Source organism: Sebastes fasciatus, chromosome 13 (genome assembly GCF_043250625.1).
Source record: "Sebastes fasciatus isolate fSebFas1 chromosome 13, fSebFas1.pri, whole genome shotgun sequence".
Lineage (NCBI taxonomy): Eukaryota > Metazoa > Chordata > Actinopteri > Perciformes > Sebastidae > Sebastes > Sebastes fasciatus.
In genome coordinates, this window is record NC_133807.1 from 19,157,171 (window position 1) to 19,182,531 (window position 25,361).

A 25,361-nucleotide genomic window follows, 5' to 3' on the forward strand; every position below is an offset into this window, starting at 1 on the left:
TGTCCAGGAACACCTGACTTTTAAAGGGAATGGGAGATGACACTTGGTTTGATTAATATTATGTCCAAAACACACCTATGATTAATTAGGAGACTAAATACAACCCCTTTGTCCCTTGCGCCTTACTTTGCGCCCAGATTATGCGCCGTTTAACTAGACAAAGTAGAGTTGGACACGCCCTAAATGCATTTGCGCCATGCATGTTTAAATAGGGCCCTGTAAGTTGACCCATAGAACAAACATACATTCACCCATTCATTGCATGCATGGCGTACTGTGTTTGTGTGGGTATTGATTTTTGACAGTCATTCTGAATTCACTTTAGTTTGTATTTTTAATCAAATTGAAACACATTTTATTGATGATTATTTTTCTGTAAAATATATAAATACAAAAAAAGCAAGCTATCATCTTTGAGATTTTTCTATATATGTATTTACAGATGACTCTTTAAATAAATCTTTAATAATTTAACAGATTTAATTGAATGGTTCATTTTAAAAACAAGGTTTACTAAGTACATCAAAGTTAAGACAAACAAAAGACACAAACATTTTTACATAAGAAATAGATGACAGCTGCAACAACAAGGATATAATCATATGAGTACTAACAAATCAATTTCCTGGCCATACAGTAGATCTATAGCACACGTTGCAGGGTCGAAAGGGAGTGCAGTGACGTTCCAGAGTTGAGATCTGGATGGACGTGAGAGACTGTGAGACCTCAGTGGTGAATGTTGAAACAGCTATGTCATAGCTTCACTCTGGAGGGGGGAAATAAAAACGGGAAATTTAATTAAATGAAAACATCAAAAGTTTAAAACAGTACATGATGTTCTGAACAAGTGACTTACCATCGCCTGCAGTTTGGAGAGCTTCTCATTCATAGTCTCGATGTTCTCTTTTTGGAACTGGGTCAAATGCTGTAAACTTCTCAAGATGTATGACTGCTCCTCTGCTCTCTCCTAAAAAACAGGAATAAAGTTAAAGTAACCTGTACTTGCTGTATGTCAATAAATCAGTGACTGCTGTTCAAATATGTTAAGGTGCTTTTGCATGAACCAAAAGCAAATATAAGCAGGCTGGTGTGACAGTGAGGGTGTTTCTTAAAGCTGCTTTTGGGGACTTTGAGCAAATATGATAAAGAGTTATATTTATAAAACTGTCTCTATATCCTGACAGTAGTGCCTGAGACAGATAATCTGTGAAAAAAATCATGTTCCTCTGCCTCCTCCTACTGCTCCTAATGGCATTTGCAGTTTCTACCGCACCTGAACCAAACCAACCAATCAGAGTCAAGTACAGTCTACTGTTTAGATGTAAAATTGGGAAAGTTTGTGGCTTATGGCAAAACAAAAAAAACATGTATCTTAAATATGACGGTCACATTCTGGTAAATTCAGGGAACTCAGAAGGGATCGGGATTTGCATGTTGATTTCTCATTTACTAACTGTTTGAAACAGTTTCAATGTAATACTGACGTTGCCTCTATATGACCTAAATAAGTAAACGAGACCATCAGCGAGAATATTGGCTATATTATTTGTGCCTCCGGGTCGGATATTTGCGAAATCAGACGAAATTATGCAGGTTCACAAGACTCCTTCAGTTCACTTCAGCGGGACCTCCGGCAGCAACCACCCCGCAATAAAATGAGAGGTTTTCTAAAGGGACTCTGGTGCTCGGAAACACTACCGCTTTTGATTGGAGTTTGCAAGTTTCGTGAGCAGTGATTGACAGCTGCTGTAGAGACTCCTCGGCTCTGATTGGTTGTTTTCCTTCAGTCTTTGAAATCTAGTAAATGTCATTAGGAGCACAGGAGGACACAGAGAAGCATGCTATTTTTCACAGATTATCTGTCTCATGCACTACTGTCAGGATATAGTGATAGTTTTATAAAAATAACTTTAACATATTTGCTCAAAGTCACCGACAGAGACTTTCAGCTTTCTGTTACCTGCAGCTCTTTGATGCTCATGTTGGTGTTGAGAAACATCTCCAGCTTCTTCACTTTTGTCTTCAGCTCCACCCCTTCCTGCTCCTTGCCGGCCAGCCACTCTTTAGTCCTCTTGGTCTGAGCCTGTTGCTTGGCCATCTGGGCCTGTCAAAAGAGCATCTGCCCATATTATCCTCATCCCCCAACACCGATCCCAGTGCAGCTGGCAGCTGCCGGCCCCACAGTGTGACATGCAGCTTTCTAATGACACTCGCACTCTCTTATCTCAGATGAAAGAGTCACATTTATCCATATACATCAGAGAAATAAATTAAAGAGTCATATGATGATTATGGGTCTTACAAAAGAAGAAGAGATGATTGCCCAAGCAAGAACATTAAAGGCTTTTACACACCGGCAGCGTTTTTTTCCCGAGCGATTAAATTGTACGTCAATATATTTTTTAGAACTGTTGTTTTTGTCATGAGTACTTTCACACGGAACACGAATATCATGCGGTGAAAAAGCAGCTTTTTGTTTGGAACGAGTTTGATTTATCATAAGATTTATCACAGAGTATAGGCGTTGTGTTGTTTACCACTTTAGCAAATGAGCAAAGAGCTGCTCTGTTATGTCTGTTCAGCTGTTTTTTTCTCTTTAGAGCTGAGAAACAGAGAAGTTCAATCTGATGGGGATTTTACATAGTTGACATACTTCCTCTATCTCCCTCTAACTCCTGCAGGTTGTGCCTTTCAGATCTGCAGTTTGATTGTAATTCTCGGTGTCTATCTCTCTTGTAATAACACAACCATTCAACAGCACACAGGGAATCCGTTGTTTACATATTTTCTTACCTGTAGCAGCTGTATTACTTCTTTGATCTGTCTCTCCACCTCTGCAGCCTGCTCAGTCTGCCTCCCCAGCTTTTCGAGAGTCCCCTCACGGCTCCTCAGAGTCTGGCTGATTCGAGCTATCTTCGCCTCAGTGCTTTCATAAACATAGTTAAGGGATTCGCTGAACTGTATGACACCAAACATGAGCACGTTGACCTCTTCCTGTGGCGCAGTCTTGTCTTCCATCTTGCCGGTCTTCCTGACCGGAGCTGCGATGACTGCTCTTAACCCCCCGGCCAAACAAAGCAGACACAGGCCCCAGATCGTCTTCATAATACCGGCAGTCGCTTACAAACTGTAGTCTACTTTCACTCAGTTGTTCAAAAGTTTGATTTCTCAGCCAGGAAAGGCTGGAGGGCGGTCAGTGCGCCTTATATTGGATGTGCACGTGCAATACCCTGGCAAACATTAGCTCAGCTGTGGTTCGATCACAGGTCTTGTCCATGACCCTGCCTTGAAGTTTAACCCCCTGAGAGACTTATTTTGTCATGTAGGACACGAACATATGTTACATACTTAACGATGTATGTAACCCTCCTGTGTTTGATATAGAAAATGTACGAGCAGCATCATAATCTGCGCAGTATTTAATGTTATTTTAAAGATATGTGATTCTGTGGTGTGTCATTGCCTCTTGACAAGTGGATGAACTGAGCTGTTTCAAAATATGAACAAATGTTACGTCGAATGTTTACCTTGGAGGGGAGTTAAGGTGACAAGCCAACACTTTCCCCGTGTGCACACATGACACTCTCTATCTCTTTCTTTTCTGGGAATAAGACGATTAAATGCTTTTGTAGGTTGTCAGGAGCATAACAAGCTGAAACCAGGGTGTCAAAGTGCCTCCCACGATTAGTATATTATGACTCTGATTGTCATTTAAGTACAATTTAAAAATAAAAAAAAATAATGGGCCTCATTCACAAACAGTGCATCTGCACAAATCTGTGATCTTTAGTAAACAAACAAATCTTTAAACCGTGTGTACAAATACTTATGTACAAATAGTACGAACAAATTTAAAACTGCCTCAGACCATCCATACACACACAAATGATGAAGGCCCGGCTGTCTTAGAAAACGTAACACAAAGCTTTTAATTAAAAAAGATGAGATAAGATAATCCTTTATTCGTCCTACAGCGGGGAAATTTGTAAAAAATGCATAACATATTAAAATCGCATTCATTAAAATAGGCTTTAATAGACAACAATATTTAAAACAGTTAATTTACTAATGCTATGGCCAAATGAAATTGACGCCCTATCATCCTCATCAATTCTTGTCATAATTACAATAGAGTATATGAAAATGTCCATATTAAAAAGTAACAGCTTTCATTGTTTTTATTGACTTGGCCTATAATGATCAGCTACTCCCACCAATTTATAGTGCCATGGAAATGCGCGTATGTAAATACTGTTGAGTCGCGAAATGATTTAGCTTTTTTTGCTTTAGGAGACATGTTTCTCTCTCTTACAACAACTTCACTGCTTCCTCCATAATGAACCTCTCTAGGCAAACATATGTCCTTATATAGAGAAATGGCGACGTGGCAGGATGCTGATTACACACGGCTGTCAATTTAGAATGATTCTGATTCACTAACATACACACGGTGGTGAGAACAAAGTTGTCCGGTACACACATGTCATGAATCCGAATTTTGTGTGCGCAAAGTAAAAACATATCTGAGTACATATAAGTGAATGAGGCCCTATGTTACTTGAACTCCTTGTCTTCTTTCTCATTCCCTACCTTGCATCCTTTTGCCTTTCAGAAACTTGCTCTACGTTTACCCACAAAGTCTGAACTTCAGCAGCCGTCAGGGCTCAGTGAGGAACATCGCTGTGAAGGTCCAGTTCATGGCAGCAGAGGATCCCAGTCAAGCTTTGCCGGTGAGTCACAGTCGAGGATAATAAGTGACTGCGATGTTGTTCTGAGGAAAATGAAACTTGAGTCACACAGAACAGCTTGAGGCAGTGAAACCGTGTATGATGTCTTCTTGTAAACAGTGAACTTCTTCAAAGGGACATATTTTTTTGAGCACAGAGGGAAGAATCCTCCAGTTACATTTAGTGATCTTTCATGTTTGAACTGCAACTAGTTTTAATGAATATGAAATGGTTGAATGGTAAACTTGGAAGGCTAAAATTTGTAATTTTCTCATTTATGGAGAACAAGGCTGTGGTCTGACATGCACAGAAACTTCTCAAACTCCTCCTCCAACACAATCCAGTTCTCTTCTGTTGTCCACATGCTTATAATCAAAACATTATACTGGATACACTGTTTGGGTGTTGCCATCTAGTGCTATATTCAGTGTGGTGGAGTATCAATTTAAAATGATTGCTCCATATAAACTGTCTTAATTTACCTACACAGATAACATAAGAAGTTAAAAATAGGCCTATTAATATTGCCTATTAGATTTTGATTAATAATCAAAAGTATAATATCAATGATTACTAACTTTCTTTAAAGTCCCTTTGCTTATGTTACTGGTAGCAATTTATAATAACCATCATTAATAAATGGTAAATGGATAGTTAATTAAAATTCAGTTAATATTAATTTTATTGTTAACAAACAATTAAATGATAATTAATAATGTTTAATAATTATAAGTTAAGCTATAATTTGTTATTTTATCATTAGTTTGTGTAATAGTATATGAGGTTTATAAATTATATGATTTTAATTAAATCATAGCTGATAAGAGATAACAATTAAATTCTGATTACATTATTAAACTATTAACAGCTTATTGTTTCACACATTATGATATTGTATATATTTTATATACTATATTAATTAGTATAGTATAGTATATTATATATTAGTATATTAATAGTATATTATATTTAGTATATTAATTATGATTTGTAAACCTTTAAGAAATCGTTTGTTAAACATCTATAAACATTATGTTTAAAGATGCTACAATAAGGTATTATAATTATCACTTGCAACTTTATAATAGCCATCCAAATGTTTTTTAAATAATTTACAAGCCAATTAATAAGCCCATTAAAGTGTTACAAATATCTGGTCTATCAATCTGTAATGTTTATAGATGTTTTATGAACAATTTCTTAAAGGTTTACAACTCATTTGGTAATCATTAACAAATACTTGATATAGTATATAAAATGTTATAATGTGTGCAACAATAAACTATTAAAATAACATAAATTATAGCATTACTAATAATTATTTAACTAAAGTTTAATCAACAAATTTACCATTTATTAATGATGGTGATTATAAAGTGTTACTGATGCGGTTTTAAGAATTTTTAAGAAATCAAGTTTTGTGTGGGGAAACCACATCAGACACAGGATTTCCTCCTATTTGTCCTGGAAGAACCATATTTACACTCTGCTGTTTGACAGGTCATCTTTGGGAAGTCGAGTTGTGCCGAGTTCATGCAGGATGCGTACACTCCCATCATCTACCATAACAAGTAAGGCTCCATCACCTGTTGACCTTCCGCTGGAGTCGGTCCAGCTCGCGGCTTCCCTCTAAACGTTGTGTTTAACTCTTCCTCTAAAGGTCTCCTGAGTTCTATGAGGAGATGAAGATGAAGATTCCTGCCAATCTGACAGACAACCACCATCTGCTGTTCACCTTCTACCACATCAGCTGCCAGACCAAACAGAACACTCCTCTGGAGACTCCTGTGGGCTACACCGTGAGTACTCTCCTTCAGCTGGCCCACGTTTAATACTTCCACCCACACTTACTTGTGTGATGGCTCCTTCTTCTGTTGTCTTGCCATCGGTGAGCGATCGCGTTTCTCTCTTTCAGTGGATCCCTCTGATGCAGCACGGCCGACTACGCACCGGCTCCTTCAGTTTGCCCGTCTCGGTGGAGAAGCCCCCACCCAGCTACTCTGTGCTCACCCCTGACGTGAGTGTGTTTAAAGAGATAGTGTTTATATCAGTCATTACCTACTCCTTTGTGTTAAATGAGTTGGATGTCACTCTGCGGCAGGTCCAGCTCCCAGGCATGAAGTGGGTGGATAATCACAAAGCAGTGTTCAATGTTGAGGTGACGGCGGCCTCCTCGGTTCATACTCAGGTACACAAATGTGCTTTTCATACTATAGTTTCTGCTTTTCCATGTTTTTTTTCCTCCGACTTTTAAAAACCCTATTGAAATTAGGTTAGTGTTACTGTGGGACGTTCTGAAACTGTAATTCATTTTTACTAATAGCTTCATAGTTTTCATCTATTATGAATGGAAATGCCCATAGCGTTTGTCTGGAGAGAAAATAAAACTAACTGAAGTATATTACAGACATTTGAGATATCAACAACTCAGAGTTTTTTGGCTTGACCGCAGAGGGCCAGCCCTACAAACGCAAAAGTCTGTTACTAAGTGACAGAGTGTTGGAGTTTCCTCATTGGCCATTGCTCTTTCAAAATGAGAAGGCGGGGAACAGTCCTTTATGCAAATGAGCCCGTCCAGAGCGACCATGAGAAATGTCTTGATAAAATAATCAAAAGGCATTACAGAGGTGAATTTTATATTTTGTTTTCTATGGTCAATCACAGTAATGATGTTAGCGAATAATTCAGACAATGCACAGGCAACTTAGTGATATCCCTGCAGTTGTGGTCTTGACCCGGTCTTGAAATAAAATCTAGACTCCTCTTTGTCTGAAGATGACACAAGGCCGAGTAAAAATGCGATCGATCCTGAGACGAGACCTTCAAAAAGTGGACCTCGTGTATTATAACACTGAACATTTTTAAACGACAGCTGAAAACCTATTTATTTAATTTAGATTATAATTAATGTCATACTATTTTTTATTTTATTTTTCTAATTCTCAAATTTTTCTTATTCTTAATGGTCTGTTTTTATTCTCACTTATATATTTTAGCATCCACTGTCCTCTTGTTGTCTCATTTTCTCTTGTCTATCCTTGTTTGAATATGTTGCATTCTTATTTATTTTGTAAAGTACTTTGAGTTCAGTTTTTCTCTTGTATGAAACGTGCTCCATAAATAAATGTATTATTATTATTATCAACGCTCCTATCAGCAGTGTATGCATGTAATGTCAGAACACTACATTCAGAAAATCACAGACTCTCAATCTTGTCTCAAAAAAATGTATTGGATTTTCAACCTATCAAAAATGTTATTGCAAAAATTGCTGCCAAGTTAAAATTCATCCCCCAGTTCAAGTGATACTTCATATTTATTCTGTTGTTAACTCCAGGACCCCCACCTGGATAAGTTCTTCACTCTAGTGTATGTTCTGGAGGAGTACTCCTTCCCCTTCCGCCTGAAGGACGTCATCATCACCGAGGCCAACATGGAGGGGGAGCTGAAGGCCAGCATGGCTGCTGTGAGAGGGGCTCTGCTGGATACCTGCATCAGGTTCCTGCACCAGCTGCTCAACAAGCTCATTCAGCTCATCGTCTACCCACCGGTCATTGCGGGCCAAATCGGTGAGCGAGCTCTGAAGGACGGCTATTTGAGATTTGAAGTGCTCTTCTCGGAACAAGGCTGAAATGCTAATTCGATCATTTGAGTAGATAATGTGATGGATAATAAATAATTACTTCCGAGGGGAGAGAAAGGACTGGAGCACACCGGTTGATTTGCAGCATTTAATTGTGCATGTTTCAACACTACTGTGAGTCAAAGAGAGCTCTTTAACTCAGATGAAGTTGAAACGTTAGTCAGTTTGCACAATTAAAGGCTGCAACTCAATCAGTGTGCTTCAGTCCTTTCTTTTCCCTTGGAAGTTCTCTGTCTTTGAGCTGAGAGGCACCTGATTTAGCTGCTGGAAGATGCACAGGGAACCCTGTTTCCATGAATAATTACTATTTTTTTATGATTTAGGCAACAAACCTGTTTCATTTACTTTATGTATCTTACTGTACATCCAAATCTTTATTGTTTCCAACTTCAGTGACACACAAGACAGGACATCAGATACTTATTTATAATTACATCAAATTGTGTTAATGTTTCAATAAGCATTGTGGCTAATTTGTGAAGCATAAATCGTGCCAGTTTGAAATTAAATTCTACAATAATGCTAAATGGTTTTTTTTCCCAGTGATAGTTTTAAGTTCTGCCTCTTACTGTATCCACAGTGAACCTGGGCCGGGCTGCCTTCGAAGCTATGGCTTTATTGGTCAACCAGATCCACAAGAACCTGGAGGGGAACCAGGACCAGCACGGCCGCAACAACCTGCTGGTGTCCTACGTCCACTACTGCTTCCGCGTGCCAACCGCCGAACCCACAATACCCCCAGCAGGTGAGTCACCAATCTGAGAAGCAGAAAGAGAGCCTTTCACTGGAACACTAGCAGTCATTTGATTGGGCACATGGCTGCTGACTTGCTAATATTTCACCATTTCTATTCGTCCATCTCCATGAGTAGCTGGCACGCAGGCCTACGATTTGCCGATGCAATACGCCACCATATCGAGAGCAACAGCCCGCCCGAGCAGCCTCCACCTGTCCCGCTCCAAGAGCATCAGCAACTCCAACCCGGACCTGGCCAGTACCCCAATTTCTCCTGATGAAGAGGTGCAGAGGATCATGGGGAGCAAGGTGAGCTGCTCTTGTCTTCTTATTAGAGCTATACCACTATTGCTGTAGTTAGTGTGAGTGGAAGTTCTGGAAAAGCCTTAAAGTGGGGCTGTACTGAATACTTTGAAGCTTCATAACGTTGACATTCAAATTCAAAATCAACATTCGAATTCTGCGCAGCTTTATATTTTTTCTTTTGCATGTCTGTTCAGTCTGTTCAAACCCGGCATTTCCGATAATACCAGAGCGTTGTAAAGTCCAAAAGTTCATATTTATTGAAAACAGATAGATAGTAATCATTTCCAAAATTTCCAACATGTTTTTACTCACGAAATATTATGCTTCAATCCATATTTTTTGGCATTTAGCCTTTCAAGAACAACATTTTCACTGCGATCTCTCAAACCAAACACTGGCTTTAGAGAGAGCCTGTCATCTTTTTACATTACCTGAAGGCCACGGTAGTTCTCCGACACGCTTGTGAAACTGCTGGTAACGTGAGCCGCAGAGTACAAAACTGCGGTACAGCAGTCTTGGAAAGGGAGGAGTGAGCAGAGGGGTACTCAGTTGGTTGCAATCTGCAACCACACAGCTCGATTATGCCAAATCCTACACAGTGTACCTTTTTAAAGAAAAGTTAATTTGATAAAAAGAGACTAGCTCATTTAATTCGGTTAATCACTTTATTCGAATTGAAGATTTTGTTTGAGATATTTTATATATTTTTTTTATGACATCATTAAATATGGCGACAGACATTCGAAGCTTCATTCGAAAACCTCAGCAGAAGCTTCAAATGTATAAAAATGACGGTATAGCCCTGCTTTAAAGTCATTTTGAAAGTCATGAAAGCAGTCAAATAGTTCATATTTAGTTTTAGAGTTCTTAAAATGATACATTTCTTAGTCGTCTTCTAATGTTTTGTGAGGAATCTGTAATGTATTGGCTCTAACTTGTGTTGTCGTAGGAGTTTGTTGTTCATTTAATTTGCAAATTGTCTCATATTTTATTTTGTCTAGCATTAAAGGTCATTTTTAAATAATGACTCTCCATCTTGTTATTCTCTATTTATATCCCCGTTAGATTAAAAAAGAAACAGCAGCACAACAAAATGATCAAATCAGTGTTTTTTACGGTAGCTCTTATGACATATTCCCACTTTCTGTTTATCCCATATCAGTCTGTTATTTTGTTGTAATGACTGTCTCAGCTCTTCACAGCAGATTGAATAAGCTCAGTTGACTGATAACTCTGTGCCAACAGTTAATGATGCTGCTCATGTCAAAGATGCAATTATGCTGTGTGCCTCTGTCCCTTTTGTTTCACTCAGTACCTCCAGTCTTTCCTTTGCTCTCCCCTCTCTGCTGTCCTTGCTTCACCTTCCTACACTCCACGTCCCTTATTTGTTTCTTCCCAGTTTTATCCTTCAAATAATCTTGTGTGGTTATTACCTTCCCTTTACTCACCGTGCCCTTGCCTCTTGCCGCACCGTGTGTGTGTGTGTTTTGTGTGTCTCTGGTGGCTTACGGCAGGGTATTGACCGCTCCCACTCCTGGGTAAACTCTGCTTATGCCCCCGGGGGCTCCAGATCTGTGCTACGCCGAAACCCCAACTCCAGCTGTGAGCTCAAGCAGGTGCCAAATCCCTCTTCCTCCTCCTCCTCCTCCTCCTCCTCCTCCTCCTCCTCCTCCTCCTCCTCCTCCTTCTCACCTTCACCACCTCCATCCTGAACCATCTCTGATCAACTCACCTGGGTCATTACCTACCTGAGGTCGCGTCTGTTTTCCGTCTGCCTCTCACTCTGCTAGCCTGTCACACCTTTTGCATCTCGTCCGTCTTTCACAATTCATCCTCTCACCGCCGACTAACAGACCACATCTGTTGTGTTTGAGAGAACATAATCTCTGCCCGGGGCTCATCAGATTGCTTTACCAGAGTTCATAGAGAGTTCTCTGGCCACCCATCCATTTCCATTCATCCATTTTCACATCACTTTGTCCTCATCTCTGTGTGTTCACCTCACCGCCACTCCATGTCAGGCAAACGACCGCAGCAACAATCGCATGTCTGCCTTTCTGGACAGCGTGGCCTCTTTTTCAGTTCCCACAAGGCAGATTACCAAGAAGGTAAAACTGACATCCACTATAACAAACTGTAAAGTAACAAACTAACACATTTTGATGTCCTAACATTCATCAACTTTCCATGTCGTCAACATTCATCACCATTCATGACATTTTAACAGTTGTGTCTTCCTGTAAGTTGGTGTGAATTTGTATTAGTTGATACACTGACATTTAATAGTCTTTTATCTGAAAAGTCTCAGGCCTCAATCTGTGCCAGATTTACTGATGAATGAGTTAAATACATTTTTACTGTCACTATCACTATAAATCAAATATACTAAAGCTTTTTATTTCAGGTTGTTTTAACAACAACACCAATTGTTATCTTTTACAAACCACAGTTACAGCTCATATCTTGCGTCTTGTGAAAACAAACACACACCACTTTAATCCTAATAGTTCATCTAGTTTTCTAAAATGGTTTGCTCGTGTAAGCTAAAAGGATCTCTGTGTTGGTTCACGTGTAGCTGCTCCATGAGGAGCTGGCGTTGCAGTGGGTGGTCAGCACCAGCTCAGTGAGGGAAGCAGCACTGCAGCAGGCCTGGTTTTTCTTCCAGCTTATGGTGAGTATGTCTTTGTGTATGTATATTAATGATACACCACTTTCTTAAAGGGATAGTTTGGATGTTTTGAAGTGGGTTTGTATGAGGTATTTATCCATAGTCAGTGTATTACCTACAGTAGATGGCAGTCGGCACGCCCCCAGTTTGGAGAAACAGACAGGAGTACCAGCACGGGAGCAAAGCAGCGTACAGCTGTGGACAGGGGCAGCAGCAAAATGGATTTTAGACACCTAAAAATCATTAACAGTTTATGTGTATGCTTTATTTAGAATATTTTCACTGCCTTACCTTGCCGTCAGACAGCCCTTTCCGATGGGGAACTCTCTCTCTTCAAAGCCACCAGACTCCATTGACAAAAACAGTCATTTTACCTCCCAGCACAAGGGAGTTGCTGGTCTACCACTGCATCGGTCAGTTAGTTTGTCTGTATTATTGTGTGACTTTGGTGAATCCAAACTAAACCTTTAAAAAACCAAAGTCACACAATAATGCAAACAAACTAACCGATCAAGGCAGTGGTAGACCAGCAACTCCTGTGTTCTGCAAAAAAATGACTGTTTTTGTCAAAGGAGTCTGGTGGCTTTGAAGAGAGTGTCGATAACAGCTTCCCCGTCAGAGTCCCCGTAAGAGTCTAAAGAGAAAAAAACAACCCTCAAAGCACACATAATATAGGAACCATTGTTATAGCAGGATAGTTAACATATTTCATCAAGTGACTCTCCTCTCTTCTAGACAAAGAGCATGACCCATCACCTATTCCTGACCTCGAAATTGGACGTTGCCAGGCGTCAGCGTTTCCCAGACCGCTTTGTGGACGACATCGCTGCTCTCGTGTGTGCCATCAGCGCAGACATCGCCAATCGATACCACAAGGTACACAGCCCAAGCACACTTGGACACACTTCAAGCAATTAACTGTTCATTTAAAAAGAACATGGACTTTCAGCAAAGTACAGCAAAGAGTAATATTAGAAGGCCAGAGGTTGTTTAAAAAGTGTTCAGTTAATAGAAAGTTGCCTTATCTCTGACGCAATGCTTTGATTTGAATAACCCAATGTGACCAGACATGTCTGTTTTTCTTTTGATATCGTATCTTCCCTTTTATGTAATCATATGTACTCTCTCTCTCTTCCTCTCCCTCTCTCTCTCTCTCTCTCTGTCAGGATGTGGAGCTTGTGGAGAGGCTGAATAGCAGTCTGGCCTTCTTCCTGAATGACCTGCTGTCTCTCATGGACCGGGGCTTTGTCTTCAACCTCATCCGCTCCTACTACAAACAGGTGTCTATTGCTCCCCTCTCCGTTTTCCTTTCATATCAAACACTTTAATGCTCCCACGCACATTTTATACTGTCTCAAACAAACCTGTGTGCTAAACAGATTGCCAACAAGCTTCACACTGCACAGAACCCGAGCTCTCTGAACGCCCTGAGGGTGGACTTCACTCGTATCGTCTGCAGCCACGAGCATTACGTCATCCTCAACCTGCCGTGCTCCACTCTCAGCCCTCCGGCCTCCCCTTCCCCCTCCACCTCCTCCACCACCTCACAGGTACTGAAGCAGGCTGCAAAGTAACCTACGTCACTGTTTTTTACTAACGGCTGAGTGGGCGCTTCCGTTTAAAGAACAAGCAGAAGAATTCAGATGGACCCGCCCTTTAAACTGCTCATATTTTATTTTCATATTCTTCTATCTTTCTACCTGATCTTCACCCTACTATCGGTTGTTGTATCCTCAGAGTTCAGCGTTTTCCAGTATGGTGCAAGACCAGGGCGTGGCCACCATGTTTGAGCTCTCCGTCCCTTTCCGCCAGCAGCACTTCCTGTCTGGCCTGGTGCTGACTGAGCTCTCTCTCATCCTTGATCCTGATGGAGAAGGGTAGGCTCTAGGAGTTTCATTCAATTTCCCCATAGGAATTATCCGAGTTTGAACTTTAAAATGAAATACAGGAGAGCATAAGGTAAATGTGTGCGCAGTGAGAAACACACCAAATGTGCTGATGCACTGTTTTTTTTTTCCCCCGTAGGGTTTTCTTCCTTCATAAAAAGACCATTAGTGCCGTTCACTCCCTGCTGTGCAGCCATGATGCAGACCCTCGATACACTGACCCTCAGGTCAGAGCCCACGTCGCTCAGCTCTACCTGCCCCTCGTCCCCATCGTCATGGAGACGTTGCATCAGCTCCACGACTTCACTGGTCAGCACAACACATACGCAACCCACTGATACTGTTATGGCTCTCCACCTCCTCCGCACACTCGTTTCATTTACAAGATGGTTTTATTTGCAGCATTACTGCACCTGAGAGTGCTTTTTCTTATTTCTTTCCAGACTCCTCGCCTGCTCGAGTCCGCCATGCCCCAGCCCACGCCGACGATTCTGACCCAGACAGCGGCAACCATATCAGTCAGTCTGTTGCCATGGCAATTGCCGGCTCCCCTTTGCCGCATGTCAAAGCCAACCCGTTTGCGCTGCCCACAGTGGTGAGTGATAGCGGCGGGGTCAGCCTCTTCCCCCCGGGCCCTACAGACTGACGGGTCACAGATCAGCCTCTGTGTGGGAGGCGATCACTCTCTGGCCTCTCTCTAACTCCACACACACACACTCAGCCAAAAAGCATTTACATTCCTCCCCTGTTACTGTTCTTTTCTGAAGTACATCTGCTCCTCTTAGCCTGTAGGTGGCTCTCTGTCCTTTTTCCTTTATAACGCTCTGTAAACAGCCATTTTGTACTGAGGCAGATTAAAAGACCGACACTGAGTTTGTGTGTTTTGTCTTCACCAGGCCGGGCGCCAGTCCAGCTCTCTGTCCGCCGAGTGCAGCAGGACGCTGCTGGTGAGCTTCCTGTGGGTGCTGAAGAATGCAGATGCTGCTCTCCTGGAGCGCTACGTGTCTGATTTGTCTGTGCTGCAAATCAACCGCCTGCTGGATCTGCTGCACCTCTGTATCTCCTGCTTTGAATACAAGGTACAATAAACCAGACACTGTCACTAATGTGAGAGACTTTCGTCACTCTGACACCCAATAGGACTCAAAACCAGTTTACAGATGTTTAATTTGGACATGCCAGAGCTACAGCACATCATTACATATACTGTATGTCCGTAGTAAGAAAGTTGCCTGTCTTGATTTGTCAGTAGTGCAGTGTGCTGTAGTTTATTTATTTTTTTTAAGTGTTTGTGTTCTAAAGCAGTGTTTCCCAAACTTTTTTTTTCTGGAAACCCACTTTTTAAAAATGACAACGCGACCCAGTTCACAATAGGTCTTTTCTATAAATCATGAGAAGAGCGAATTTGTGCGTAAATTAACGTTCCTGACCTTTTTTTACCGCCAGTTACGAATCACCTTTATTATCTTTATAGGTAAACCAGTCATTTTGAAGAGATATACGTTTGATAAATCACAACTTAGTTTTATGCACGTATCATTGAAAACATATTACACGTTAAATACTTTATAAATGAAAGCAAATAAACACCATTAAGGCGTAGTTAACAGACTCTCATTTTTTTTGACATTGTGCATTTTTGTTAACAAAGCCTGAGAGTCCATTTTATTTATTGTTTTGGTTGTGTGGTCTCATTTTATCTATTTTATATATATATAAAGAATAAAAAATATATATTTATTTTTATAAATGTTTTATTTATTTAGAATATTTAAATATTTTTTTCACATTAATATTACAATGTCTGAATATTCTGAAGAATTAAAAGTTCATTGCTCTTTGAAAAGGTGTACTTGCATAATTATGATATTATATTATTGGTATAAAATGGTCTTAAAATGATAATAGTATCGTTTATGGCAGTTATTTCTGTGACGATATATCATCCAACAAAAATAGTTATTGTGACAGGCCTAGATGCTTTTAGTCTAATTTATGTAAATTCACAGTTAGCTCCCTCTCATTTCCCTCTCAGGTTTTTATTTAATTGAAATTTGTTTGACCGTATAATCTTGCTCCTCCTGATCTATCTATTTAGTTGTTGTTTGTCCCTGCCCTGTGATGTCTGATGGTTGTTGTTGCAGGGGAAGAAGGCTCTGGAGAGGATCAACAGCCTGACTTTTAAAAAGTCTCAGGACATGAAGGCCCGCCTGGAGGAGGCCATACTGGGCACCATCGGGGCTCGTCAGGAGATGGTCCGCCGCTGCAGAGGTAAGCAGCATGAGAGCAGTCAGTAATGAGTGTGAGCTGTTTTTGTTTGAGTTTGTCTTCATGGAAATTGTAATTTGTTTACTCTTCCAGAGAGGAGTCCCTACGGCAGCCAGGAGAATGTCAGGTGGAGGAAGAATGTCACTCACTGGAGACAAAATACAGACAGAGTCGACAAGTATGTTTACATTCATTGAATTGTTTTAAATTATGAATACGGTATAATACGCTGTCTCTTGATCTAAATAGTGCTTAAATATGATACTGATGAAATAACACCTCCTCCAGGACTAAAGCTGAGACGGAGCAGGAGTCTGTGGTGGATGGAAACTTAGCAACTGAGGCCTCTCTGATAGTACTGGACACGCTGGAGATTGTAGTCAAGGTAAAGCAATCATCATCATCATCATCATCACCATCATCATCACACAGTACTGTTAGTTTGATGCAGAATCACCTCACTGTAATCTGTTGTGTCTCTATGTCAGACGGTGGTGGCGTCAGAGCTGAAGGAAAGCGTTCTGGGTGGCGTGCTGAGAGTTCTTCTCCACAGCATGGCGGGCAACCAGAGCGCCCTCTTCCTGCAGCACTGCTTCACTACACAAAGGGCTCTGGTCTTCAAGGTACACAAGTGAAACGTCTCTATTAGAGTTTGTTGTTGGTTTATTTTTGTTTTTGTTTTTTAACAATCTAATATTAGTGCAGCTTGAAATATTGTCACATGTGTAAGTTTTCTCCCTACCTTTAATATATTTGTGTAAGCAGTATACAAAGTGAGAGAGTGTGTTTGTGTGCGTAGTTCCCAGAGATGCTGTTTGATGAGGACACAGAACTTTGTGCCGACCTGTGCCTGCGTCTCCTGCGTCACTGCAGCAGTAGCGTCGGCTCTGTCAGAAGTCAAGCCTCTGCCTCTCTTTACCTGCTCATGAGGCAGAACTTTGAGATTGGAAATGTAAGTGTGGACACTGTCTTTGCATTGTAGATCATTTGTATTTGGATTGACACTTTAATATTATTGTGAGTCACAATCTGTCCTAATTTTACCCTTGGAACAGAACTTTGCCCGAGTAAAGATGCAGGTCACAATGTCCCTGTCATCACTGGTGGGAAGGTCACAAAACTTCAACGAGGAGCATCTTCGTCGCTCGCTCAAGACGATCCTGACGTATGCTGAAGAGGACCTGGAGCTGCGAGAGACACCTTTCCCAGAGCAGGTGTGTAACAGCCTCATCTGGAGCTGCTAGAGTGGATACGACTTAGATACTAATGTGCTGTGATGCCCTTTTTAAACTGTAGGTCCAGGATCTGGTGTTCAACCTGCACATGATTCTTACTGACACTGTTAAGATGAAAGAGCATCAGCAGGATCCAGAGATGCTCCTTGACCTCATGTACAGGTACTGTGATGCACGACTTGCAGTTTTTTGCATGCAGTATAAATGTGTTATTTCCGCCTGTTATAAAAATGGTGTGTTTGAATATTTCTGCATACTGGGGTCCATAAACAGTCTTGGAATTACATAAATGGGTATGACTTTAAAGATGAGCCTCTTGTGGATCCAATGAGCCCAACTGTATTCATGTGTGATGATGTTAGTCCCCATAGTAGCCATTTCCTTGTAGTGAGACCATTTTTCTATATTTGACCTCACTGTATTAAATGACCTGTGGTGACCTCTAGGATAATCACAGCCTCATGAAACTTTACAACCACAAACTAGGAACCTAGAGCATTCAGAGGATGGATGGCTTTCCTAGGTAGATTGACAATAAGGGAGTTTCTGAGCAGTTTCCAGAACAGAAGTGCTCGCCATCCAATCGCCGAAAAATGCAATTCTTGCAGAAATCTCCAAATGTCAAAAGTTTTTTTGATACCAAATCACAGCATGGCTTTTTGTATGATGCTCCTCAAGATCTTGGTGACTTAATGTGGTATATTAGAGGGATTATTGATCATTTTTATCAATTTGCGATAGGTAAAAAATGGTTAAATTTAGCACCAAATCTGTGTAACTAATGGTATCAACCCAAAAATTGCAACAATTTATGAGACATAACATAGCATGGGAATGACCATCATATACTCCCATCAAAATGTTCTAAACCCTTGTACAGTCTTAACTTTCAACATTTGAATAGGCGCCTAAACAAAACATGTTTATTTCTGAACATTGACTAGAACAATTTGACACACAGTGCTGAGCTGCATCTCAAATTAATCTTCAGGTTCTCAGCTTTCAGGTGATGTACACCACTTCTATGTGACATCTACTGTTGACCTGCTATGTCCCCCTAAAGACCCCCTGGTCTCGTAGGGTCAATGAGGCCCGCATACAACAAGAAAATGTCAAAAATATAATCTCTGATTTTGACTTGTTTTTGTTTCAGGATTGCAAAGGGCTACCAGAACTCCCCAGACCTGCGTCTGACGTGGCTCCAAAACATGGCAGGAAAACACTCTGAGAGAGGGAACCATGCTGAAGCTGCACACTGTCTGGTCCACAGCGCCGCGCTGGTGGCAGAGTACCTCAACATGCTGGAGGACTGCCGCTACCTGCCGATTGGCTGTGTCACGTTTCAGGTCAGTGCATGCTGTTTAAGGGCGCTTTCACAAGCCAATTGCAGGAATTTGTCTTTTTCGTCTCAAGAGCTGCTATTTTTATGCAGGGAATCGCGGACTTTGACGCTGTCAAAGGTTTTTTCATTTTGACTCGGCACTGATCTACTGCGAGCATGAATCCCTTCTCCTCCAGTTTTATCTCGAATTACTTTATAAACGTCACTATTTTTGCGGACTTTATTTAGCATATTCTGTATGTTCTCTTCAGCCTCGATGTCAAGCAAACATCAGACTTCTGCAGAAGTCCATGTCCGTCCTCTCCCTCTCATGTTAACCTGTCGTTTACCTGTGTCCATCTCAACAAATGCCCACACAGGCAGACTGCATTTTCGTTTGTTTGGAAACGGTTGTTTTGGACCGCACCAGAGTAGGATTACTGCATTCACAACTGCCCAACCGCACCAGGGGTTGAACCGCACCAGAGTTTGATTAAAACTGACTCAATGTTTGCTTTTGACAGCCCCCAAATTTGGTGACTCACTCCGCTGACAGCAGTATGGCAGAGTGAGATGGGAGGTTGTCCCTAAAACTGGACCACCAAGACTCAAGCCTGTGATTGTTGAAACATGCAAATACAAGCATTTTATTCTCTGTTTTTCCTTCAGAATATTTCATCCAACGTATTGGAAGAGTCGGCCGTATCCGATGACGTCCTGTCTCCAGAGGAGGAGGGGATTTGTGCTGGGAAGTACTTCAGCGAGTCTGGCCTGGTGGGCCTCCTGGAGCAAGCAGCTGCCTCTTTTAACATGGTACGACTCATATTCTCCGACCACATGGTGACAGACTGTATGTTAACACAGCGCGAGGCTACAGCACTAACGTGGCTGAAGGAGTGTTATGTGATCGGGTGGTATGTGTAAAACCGGCTTTCCATTGTGCTGCAACCCCAGGCCGCCATGTACGAGGCCATAAATGAAGTGTATAAGATCCTGCTGCCCATCCACGAAGCCAACAGAGACTTCAAAAAGCTGGCTACCGTCCACGGGAAGCTGCAGGACGCCTTCAACAAAGTCTACAACCAAGTGAGTTGACAGTTTGACCCCTGAAAACACCAGCAATTAACTGCGCTGTAAGTGTTGATGAGAAGATGAACTTTACCCTGGACTCCTCCTCACATGTGTCTTTTCTGTTTTCCCAACTTTTCCAGAGTTCAGGATGGGAGGTACCACTATCATTTATTATTGAGTATATCACATTTAAGGTAATTCCTTTTATTTTGTATTGACGATGTTTTCCTTCTTCCTCGTCGTTTGTCCTCTTCTCCCCTCCTGTGTGATGGATATGTTACTGGTGAGTGATACCCAACTTGATTTCACACTTTGACATAGTCAAACCACTGTTACAAAACACTTTCCGTCCCTTTTTGCCGCCCTCCTACTGTGGTGAAACTAGCTTAGACATATGTTTTCTGTTTGTCCTACAACAGTTGCTCTTCTATTACTAAATATTGTGTCATCTTTATACAGTAAGAGGAGACCAGTCAGTTTAGCCTTGATGTGAACCTCTTAAAGGAAAACTTTACCCACAAAATGACCATTTGCATATCAATTTACTCGCCCCGTGTTACCTTAAACCCTTGAAGAACACTTTGCTTTTTTCTCTCTTGCTTCCATGGCATGAAACGGAGAATCAAAGAAGTGGAGAAAAGTCTTGATGAATTGGATTAAATTGGGCCACGTTTAAAAACAGCAAAATGATATCAAAACATGCGTTTACAAACTCTCACGCAACCCGTGCAAAATAATCCAAGTCTCATTTATCCAGTCGTATGCTCACTCCTTCCCAAACACATGTATCTTCACTAAAACTTGACAACTTAAAACAACAGCAAAGTCATGTAATGAGACCCCAAACTGCACAAACTTCATTTGTAATAGAGGGAATTGATAGACTCGCAGCTTCAATACATCAAAAATGTCTTATTTCTCTTTTGTTTCCTATTTAAATTTCCCTGGGCTGCTTGGAAAAGCAATATGTAGTGTGTTAAATATACTGTATATAGGTCACATAACCTCCCAGTCAGCTGATTTTAAGTCACTCAACCTCTTCAATCATCTCATCTCCTCGTCCCGTCTTCAGTGTTCAGAGAATGTTTGGGACCTACTTCCGGGTGGGTTTCTACGGCTGCCGGTTTGGAGACCTGGATGAACAAGAGTTCGTCTACAAGGAGCCATCGATCACCAAATTAGCAGAGATCTCACACAGACTTGAGGCATGTTACCTACTCCGGATACTAATAATAAATGTGTCATTAGTGATTTATGAGAAACGTATTTCTAAAGGTGATGATCTGTTTGGTTTTCAGGAGTTCTACTCAGAGAGATACGGGGATGAGTTGGTCGAAATTATCAAAGACTCCAACCCAGTGGACAAAAACAAACTGGATCCCAACAAGGTCACATGATATATATACTGTATATATAGTATATAAAGTATTTATCAGTAGAGATTTTGCATAAAGTGTGCTGACGACAGTTTGTGCATGTTTCAGGCCTACCTCCAGATCACCTACGTTGAACCGTTCTTCGACACATACGAGCTAAAGGAACGAATCACCTACTTTGACAAGAACTACAACCTGCGTACGTTCATGTACTGTACGCCCTTCACTCTGGACGGCCGAGCCCACGGCGACCTATATGAGCAGTACAAACGCAAAAGCATCCTCACAACATCTCACGCCTTCCCGTACATCAAGACCCGCGTCAATGTGATCCACAAGGAGGAGGTGGGTGTCTCTCTCTCTTTCAAACACACACATAGCGAGTGACACCGTGCTCAGCCCTCGATTGTCTCTGTAACATTAATTGTTGTAGTCCTCACTCCAAAAGTCAAAATGTATTGAAAAAAGATATGAATGTAATCATCTCTAGTTGTTATCAACTATTTCTGTTGTCTTGGTTCTCCAGATTATTCTCGTCCCTATGGAGGTGGCCATTGAGGACATGCAGAAGAAGACTCAGGAGCTCGCCTTCGCCACAACCCAAGACCCTGCTGACGCCAAGATGCTCCAGATGGTGCTGCAGGGCAGCGTTGGCACCACCGTCAACCAGGTGCCTGTTCAGATACTTACAACGGATGATGTATAACCGTAGTGCATTTAAAATCCCACATCCTCCTGGAATATTAATCCAAATGGGGTTGAAAGTCAGTGTTTTATGTAGTGACAGACATTCCTTAGCAGATATGTAACAGTAAATCCCCCCCTCACAGGGCCCCCTTGAGGTGGCGCAGGTCTTTCTCTCCGACATTCCTGATGACCCAAAGCTGTTCCGCCATCACAACAAACTGCGCCTCTGCTTTAAAGACTTCACTAAGAGGTGATGACACACTCCGCGGCCCCGGACGCAGACTGCTGTGTAACTAATAAAAAACAAAAGCCCGACTCCCCGTGTCTTCTCTGCTCTTCTTTCGTGCAGGTGTGAGGACGCCCTGAGGAAGAATAAATCCCTGATAGGACCAGATCAGAAGGAGTACCACAGAGAGCTGGAGAGGAACTACAATAAACTGAAAGAAGCTCTGGGTCCTCTCATCAACCGCAAGATCCCCCAGCTATACAGAACCCTGCCAGCTCAGACTACGCAAACACAACGGTAACTTGAGACACTAATCACACACGCCCACGCACAGATACACTCAGAATGAGCTCATGCTGCTTCTCCAATACAGGAGTAACTTAAAACCAGACTTGATCATCCTCCAGGTCATAGACGCGTACAGTCTGTCACGTTCTGTGTCCCGTTTCTCTCAAAGATGTTTCATTAATCTATAACGGAAAGTTGGCGCTAGTCGTGTAGCCTGTTTGACTGCGGAAACTGTCACCATATGTTTTTTGTTTTTCATCTGCTTTTGGCATCGGCTCTGAGTTTGCATGTGAGCGTCTGAGGAAAGCTGCTTCATAATGAGAACCAGAGCTACAGTCAACAGCACCTGCCAGAACGATGCTTTGATACTGACGACAAATGTGTATTTAAGAAGTAGTTGTTTTGGTAACACTTTCTATGACGCACATTTCTATAATGCATTACAATCACTGTTATAATGTACTATAATCTGCTTATTAGTTACTCTAAATGGTCCTTGTTTGCTTTAAGTAAAGTCAAAATTAATTTTACAACTTTTCTGACATGTCTTTTCTGATATTTTTTCACTTAACTTAAAACAAAAGATGATCAAATAGAATAATTTATAACCACATTATTACAGTGATTATTATGCATTATAAAAAGATTTCTTTTTTATTACAACTATGGCAATTATAACACACTATGATCCATGCAAAATAAATAACTGAGTGACCAGCAATTATGAAGTATTATGATACTTGACCTTATGAGTCATTAGAAAATGCTTTATAATACATAATATAATAAATAATAATAACGATAATACATATAATGATTATTGTTTTAAAGCATTATTCATATTTATGAGTGCTTATATCTATAACTATATAGTGCAGATTATAGCGCATTATAAGTATGTTTATAATGCATTATAGTAGAGCTGCAACCTCTTAGTCGACTAAGAGTTCTTGTTGATTAGTCTTTTTTTTTGTGTTAGTCGCCTTAGAATTTCTTTGGTCGACGACGGCTCTACTTTATAGACATGGGCGTCATAGAAAGTGTTACTGTTTTTTCTTCCAGACTTGCTAAACTAAATTAAAACATTATATCGAGGCAACATGTCAGGTAGTGATATTACTCTGTGAGCAGAGAACCAACATAAACTGAATCAAATGATGAGTTGGTTTTACTCTTTGAAAGCAGATACTCATTCAAAGTCATGTAAGCTCATTTATAGTGGGGCACCACAAAAAAGACATTATTCACAGCTTTCCCTCTTTGGGTTGGATTTTATCTCTAAAAAAGAAATAATTGTGTCACAGAATGCAATATTAAACTCATTAGACCTCAGTTTTGCAACTTTCCTGATAAACTTTTCAGCAAAATCAACCAAAACACTTGGAGTAAAACACTGTGTATGGTCTTGCTTTTGTCTCTTAGGAACTCCTACAGTCGGTCCAGCCTCCGCCGAGTCGACTGTTGAGGCAGCAAACTGGATAACAACACAGAAAAACAAGCTTTAGAAATTAGCCCCATCTCATCCCGTCTGTTCCCCCCTCCCCCCGCCGTACCGCACACCAACTGTCACAAGCACACACGCACCGTCCTCTTCCTCGTCCAGATCGTTATTTTACCCCCCCCCCCCCCCTCCGGCCACCCAGACACGCCATAATCTCCCCCCCCCATCACACACTTGTCACCTCTCTCCCATCTCCCCCGTCACCACCGTCTCTCACACCTCTGTAGGAGAAAACCTCGGCTGTTTACACTGGAAGGTTATCTGCACTGTAAACATCGACGTTTGGAGCGAGGCTCTGACATGTCAGTGTTTTAAACCAAGTGGTCTCCTCACAGTAATCTCTCTGAGCTTGATCTGCTTTTAACTTTTTACAGGACTAGAGCTGCCAAACACATTTTGTATCCAAATCATTTGGGTGGGGTTTTGTTCATCTGTTTTTCTTTTTCGCTTCTCATGTTTGCGTTTGAAGAGGCTCTAGTTTGTCTGTTTTGTGTCATGGCCTTATTATATTTGTATGTTTGTTTCTGAACTATGCCTGGTAGCAGTCACTGCCAGACCCGGTTATTAAATAGTCCCAGGGAGTTTTCTTTTGTTATCAACAGACCAAATAACTGACATTCCTTCTTCCTCAAGTTGTCTCATTTATCTGCCTATCTCTCGTTAAAAGAATTCATTAAAGAGCGGAGGTGGGTCTTAGCACGAGTCCAGCAAGGAATCAACTGCAGTTTTAGAGAGAAAATGATTATTGTTGTCGGGGAGGAAAAGGCAGGATGGGATGTTTAAATGTGTTTTTTAAACTGTGAAATTCTCTTGTAATGCACTGCAGTCACATCAGAGGTTTATCACAGGAGCACTGCCGTCATCATCAGCCTGCAGTACAGTCTGATAATAACTGAATATTGATAATGTGTGGTATATAAGGCGAGTCCTCTTTTGAAATGCTGTCACTCTAAATGTCTTGTGGCACATTTCTATTGTAGCTATTTCCAACTACTGTATCTATTATATTGCACTATTGTAAACAAACTGCAGCACATTAATAATGTAACTACTAAAATATCTGTGCTTTTGTTATTTTATGAGGCTGGAAACTGTTTTGTTTTTTTTACCAATTAGATTACAGAAACATTTTTTTTATTTATTTACATTGTCTTTTTTACTGCCTTCTATTAAATTTTTCTTCCTACGCCTCTGGTCAGTTTTTTTTTTGTGCGGGGATGCAGAGCTGAAGGATAGACACTGTAATATGTTTCACTCTGTATAATACATTCATCAAAGTGTTTTGTTGTGACAACTGAAAATATGTCATATTTAGGGCTGTCCTCGACCAAAGAAACTCTTAGTCGACTAACACTCGCACCATTTTGTTGACTAATTGATTAGTTGTTTTAATCGACAGATCTGTAAAACTGAGTTTCTCCAC

General features: G+C 41.1%; 2 protein-coding genes across 5 annotated transcripts in view; one reads left to right on the forward strand and one right to left on the reverse strand.

The window, feature by feature from the left end:
* Nucleotides 1–24,048, forward strand: part of dock6 (dedicator of cytokinesis 6) — a 35,021-nt gene extending 10,973 nt beyond the window's left edge. The window contains exons 15-50 of one of the 4 annotated variants that reach the window (XM_074656010.1): nt 4,613–4,730; nt 6,228–6,298; nt 6,388–6,526; nt 6,643–6,744; nt 6,829–6,915; nt 8,065–8,296; nt 8,951–9,115; nt 9,242–9,414; nt 10,926–11,027; nt 11,433–11,519; nt 11,987–12,082; nt 12,815–12,955; nt 13,246–13,359; nt 13,459–13,629; nt 13,817–13,956; nt 14,105–14,274; nt 14,409–14,560; nt 14,862–15,044; nt 16,110–16,236; nt 16,327–16,411; nt 16,522–16,618; nt 16,722–16,856; nt 17,033–17,185; nt 17,289–17,447; nt 17,530–17,630; nt 18,622–18,814; nt 19,459–19,602; nt 19,744–19,875; nt 20,001–20,015; nt 20,940–21,065; nt 21,159–21,248; nt 21,345–21,581; nt 21,763–21,906; nt 22,067–22,173; nt 22,273–22,446; nt 23,860–24,048. In XM_074656010.1, coding sequence (XP_074512111.1) covers nt 4,613–4,730; nt 6,228–6,298; nt 6,388–6,526; nt 6,643–6,744; nt 6,829–6,915; nt 8,065–8,296; nt 8,951–9,115; nt 9,242–9,414; nt 10,926–11,027; nt 11,433–11,519; nt 11,987–12,082; nt 12,815–12,955; nt 13,246–13,359; nt 13,459–13,629; nt 13,817–13,956; nt 14,105–14,274; nt 14,409–14,560; nt 14,862–15,044; nt 16,110–16,236; nt 16,327–16,411; nt 16,522–16,618; nt 16,722–16,856; nt 17,033–17,185; nt 17,289–17,447; nt 17,530–17,630; nt 18,622–18,814; nt 19,459–19,602; nt 19,744–19,875; nt 20,001–20,015; nt 20,940–21,065; nt 21,159–21,248; nt 21,345–21,581; nt 21,763–21,906; nt 22,067–22,173; nt 22,273–22,446; nt 23,860–23,902 — 4,705 coding nt within the window. In that variant the 3' untranslated portion in view covers nt 23,903–24,048. The remainder of the gene's footprint in view (nt 1–4,612; nt 4,731–6,227; nt 6,299–6,387; nt 6,527–6,642; nt 6,745–6,828; nt 6,916–8,064; nt 8,297–8,950; nt 9,116–9,241; nt 9,415–10,925; nt 11,028–11,432; nt 11,520–11,986; nt 12,083–12,814; nt 12,956–13,245; nt 13,360–13,458; nt 13,630–13,816; nt 13,957–14,104; nt 14,275–14,408; nt 14,561–14,861; nt 15,045–16,109; nt 16,237–16,326; nt 16,412–16,521; nt 16,619–16,721; nt 16,857–17,032; nt 17,186–17,288; nt 17,448–17,529; nt 17,631–18,621; nt 18,815–19,458; nt 19,603–19,743; nt 19,876–20,000; nt 20,016–20,939; nt 21,066–21,158; nt 21,249–21,344; nt 21,582–21,762; nt 21,907–22,066; nt 22,174–22,272; nt 22,447–23,859) is intronic. The other 3 variants (XM_074656007.1, XM_074656008.1, XM_074656009.1) reach the window with 3 other exon arrangements.
* Nucleotides 613–3,214, reverse strand: angptl8 (angiopoietin like 8). The gene is made up of 4 exons (XM_074656011.1): nt 2,794–3,214; nt 1,961–2,104; nt 857–967; nt 613–766 (listed from the first exon to the last, which is right to left on the reverse strand). The coding sequence occupies exons 1-4, from the start codon at nt 3,103–3,105 to the stop codon at nt 749–751; spliced, it is 585 nt and encodes a 194-aa protein (XP_074512112.1). The 5' UTR covers nt 3,106–3,214; the 3' UTR covers nt 613–748.
* Nucleotides 24,049–25,361: the final 1,313 nt, after the last annotated feature.

Coding starts and splice junctions, on each gene's coding strand:
- angptl8 (XM_074656011.1), bottom strand. CDS start 3,105: ATGAAGACGATCTGGGGCCTGTGTCTGCTTTGTTTGGCCGGGGGGTTA. Junction 2,105..2,793: donor AAGTAATACAGCTGCTACAG/GTAAGAAAATAT, acceptor CTCTTTTGACAG/GCCCAGATGGCCAAGCAACA. Junction 968..1,960: donor TGAGCATCAAAGAGCTGCAG/GTAACAGAAAGC, acceptor CCTGTTTTTTAG/GAGAGAGCAGAGGAGCAGTC.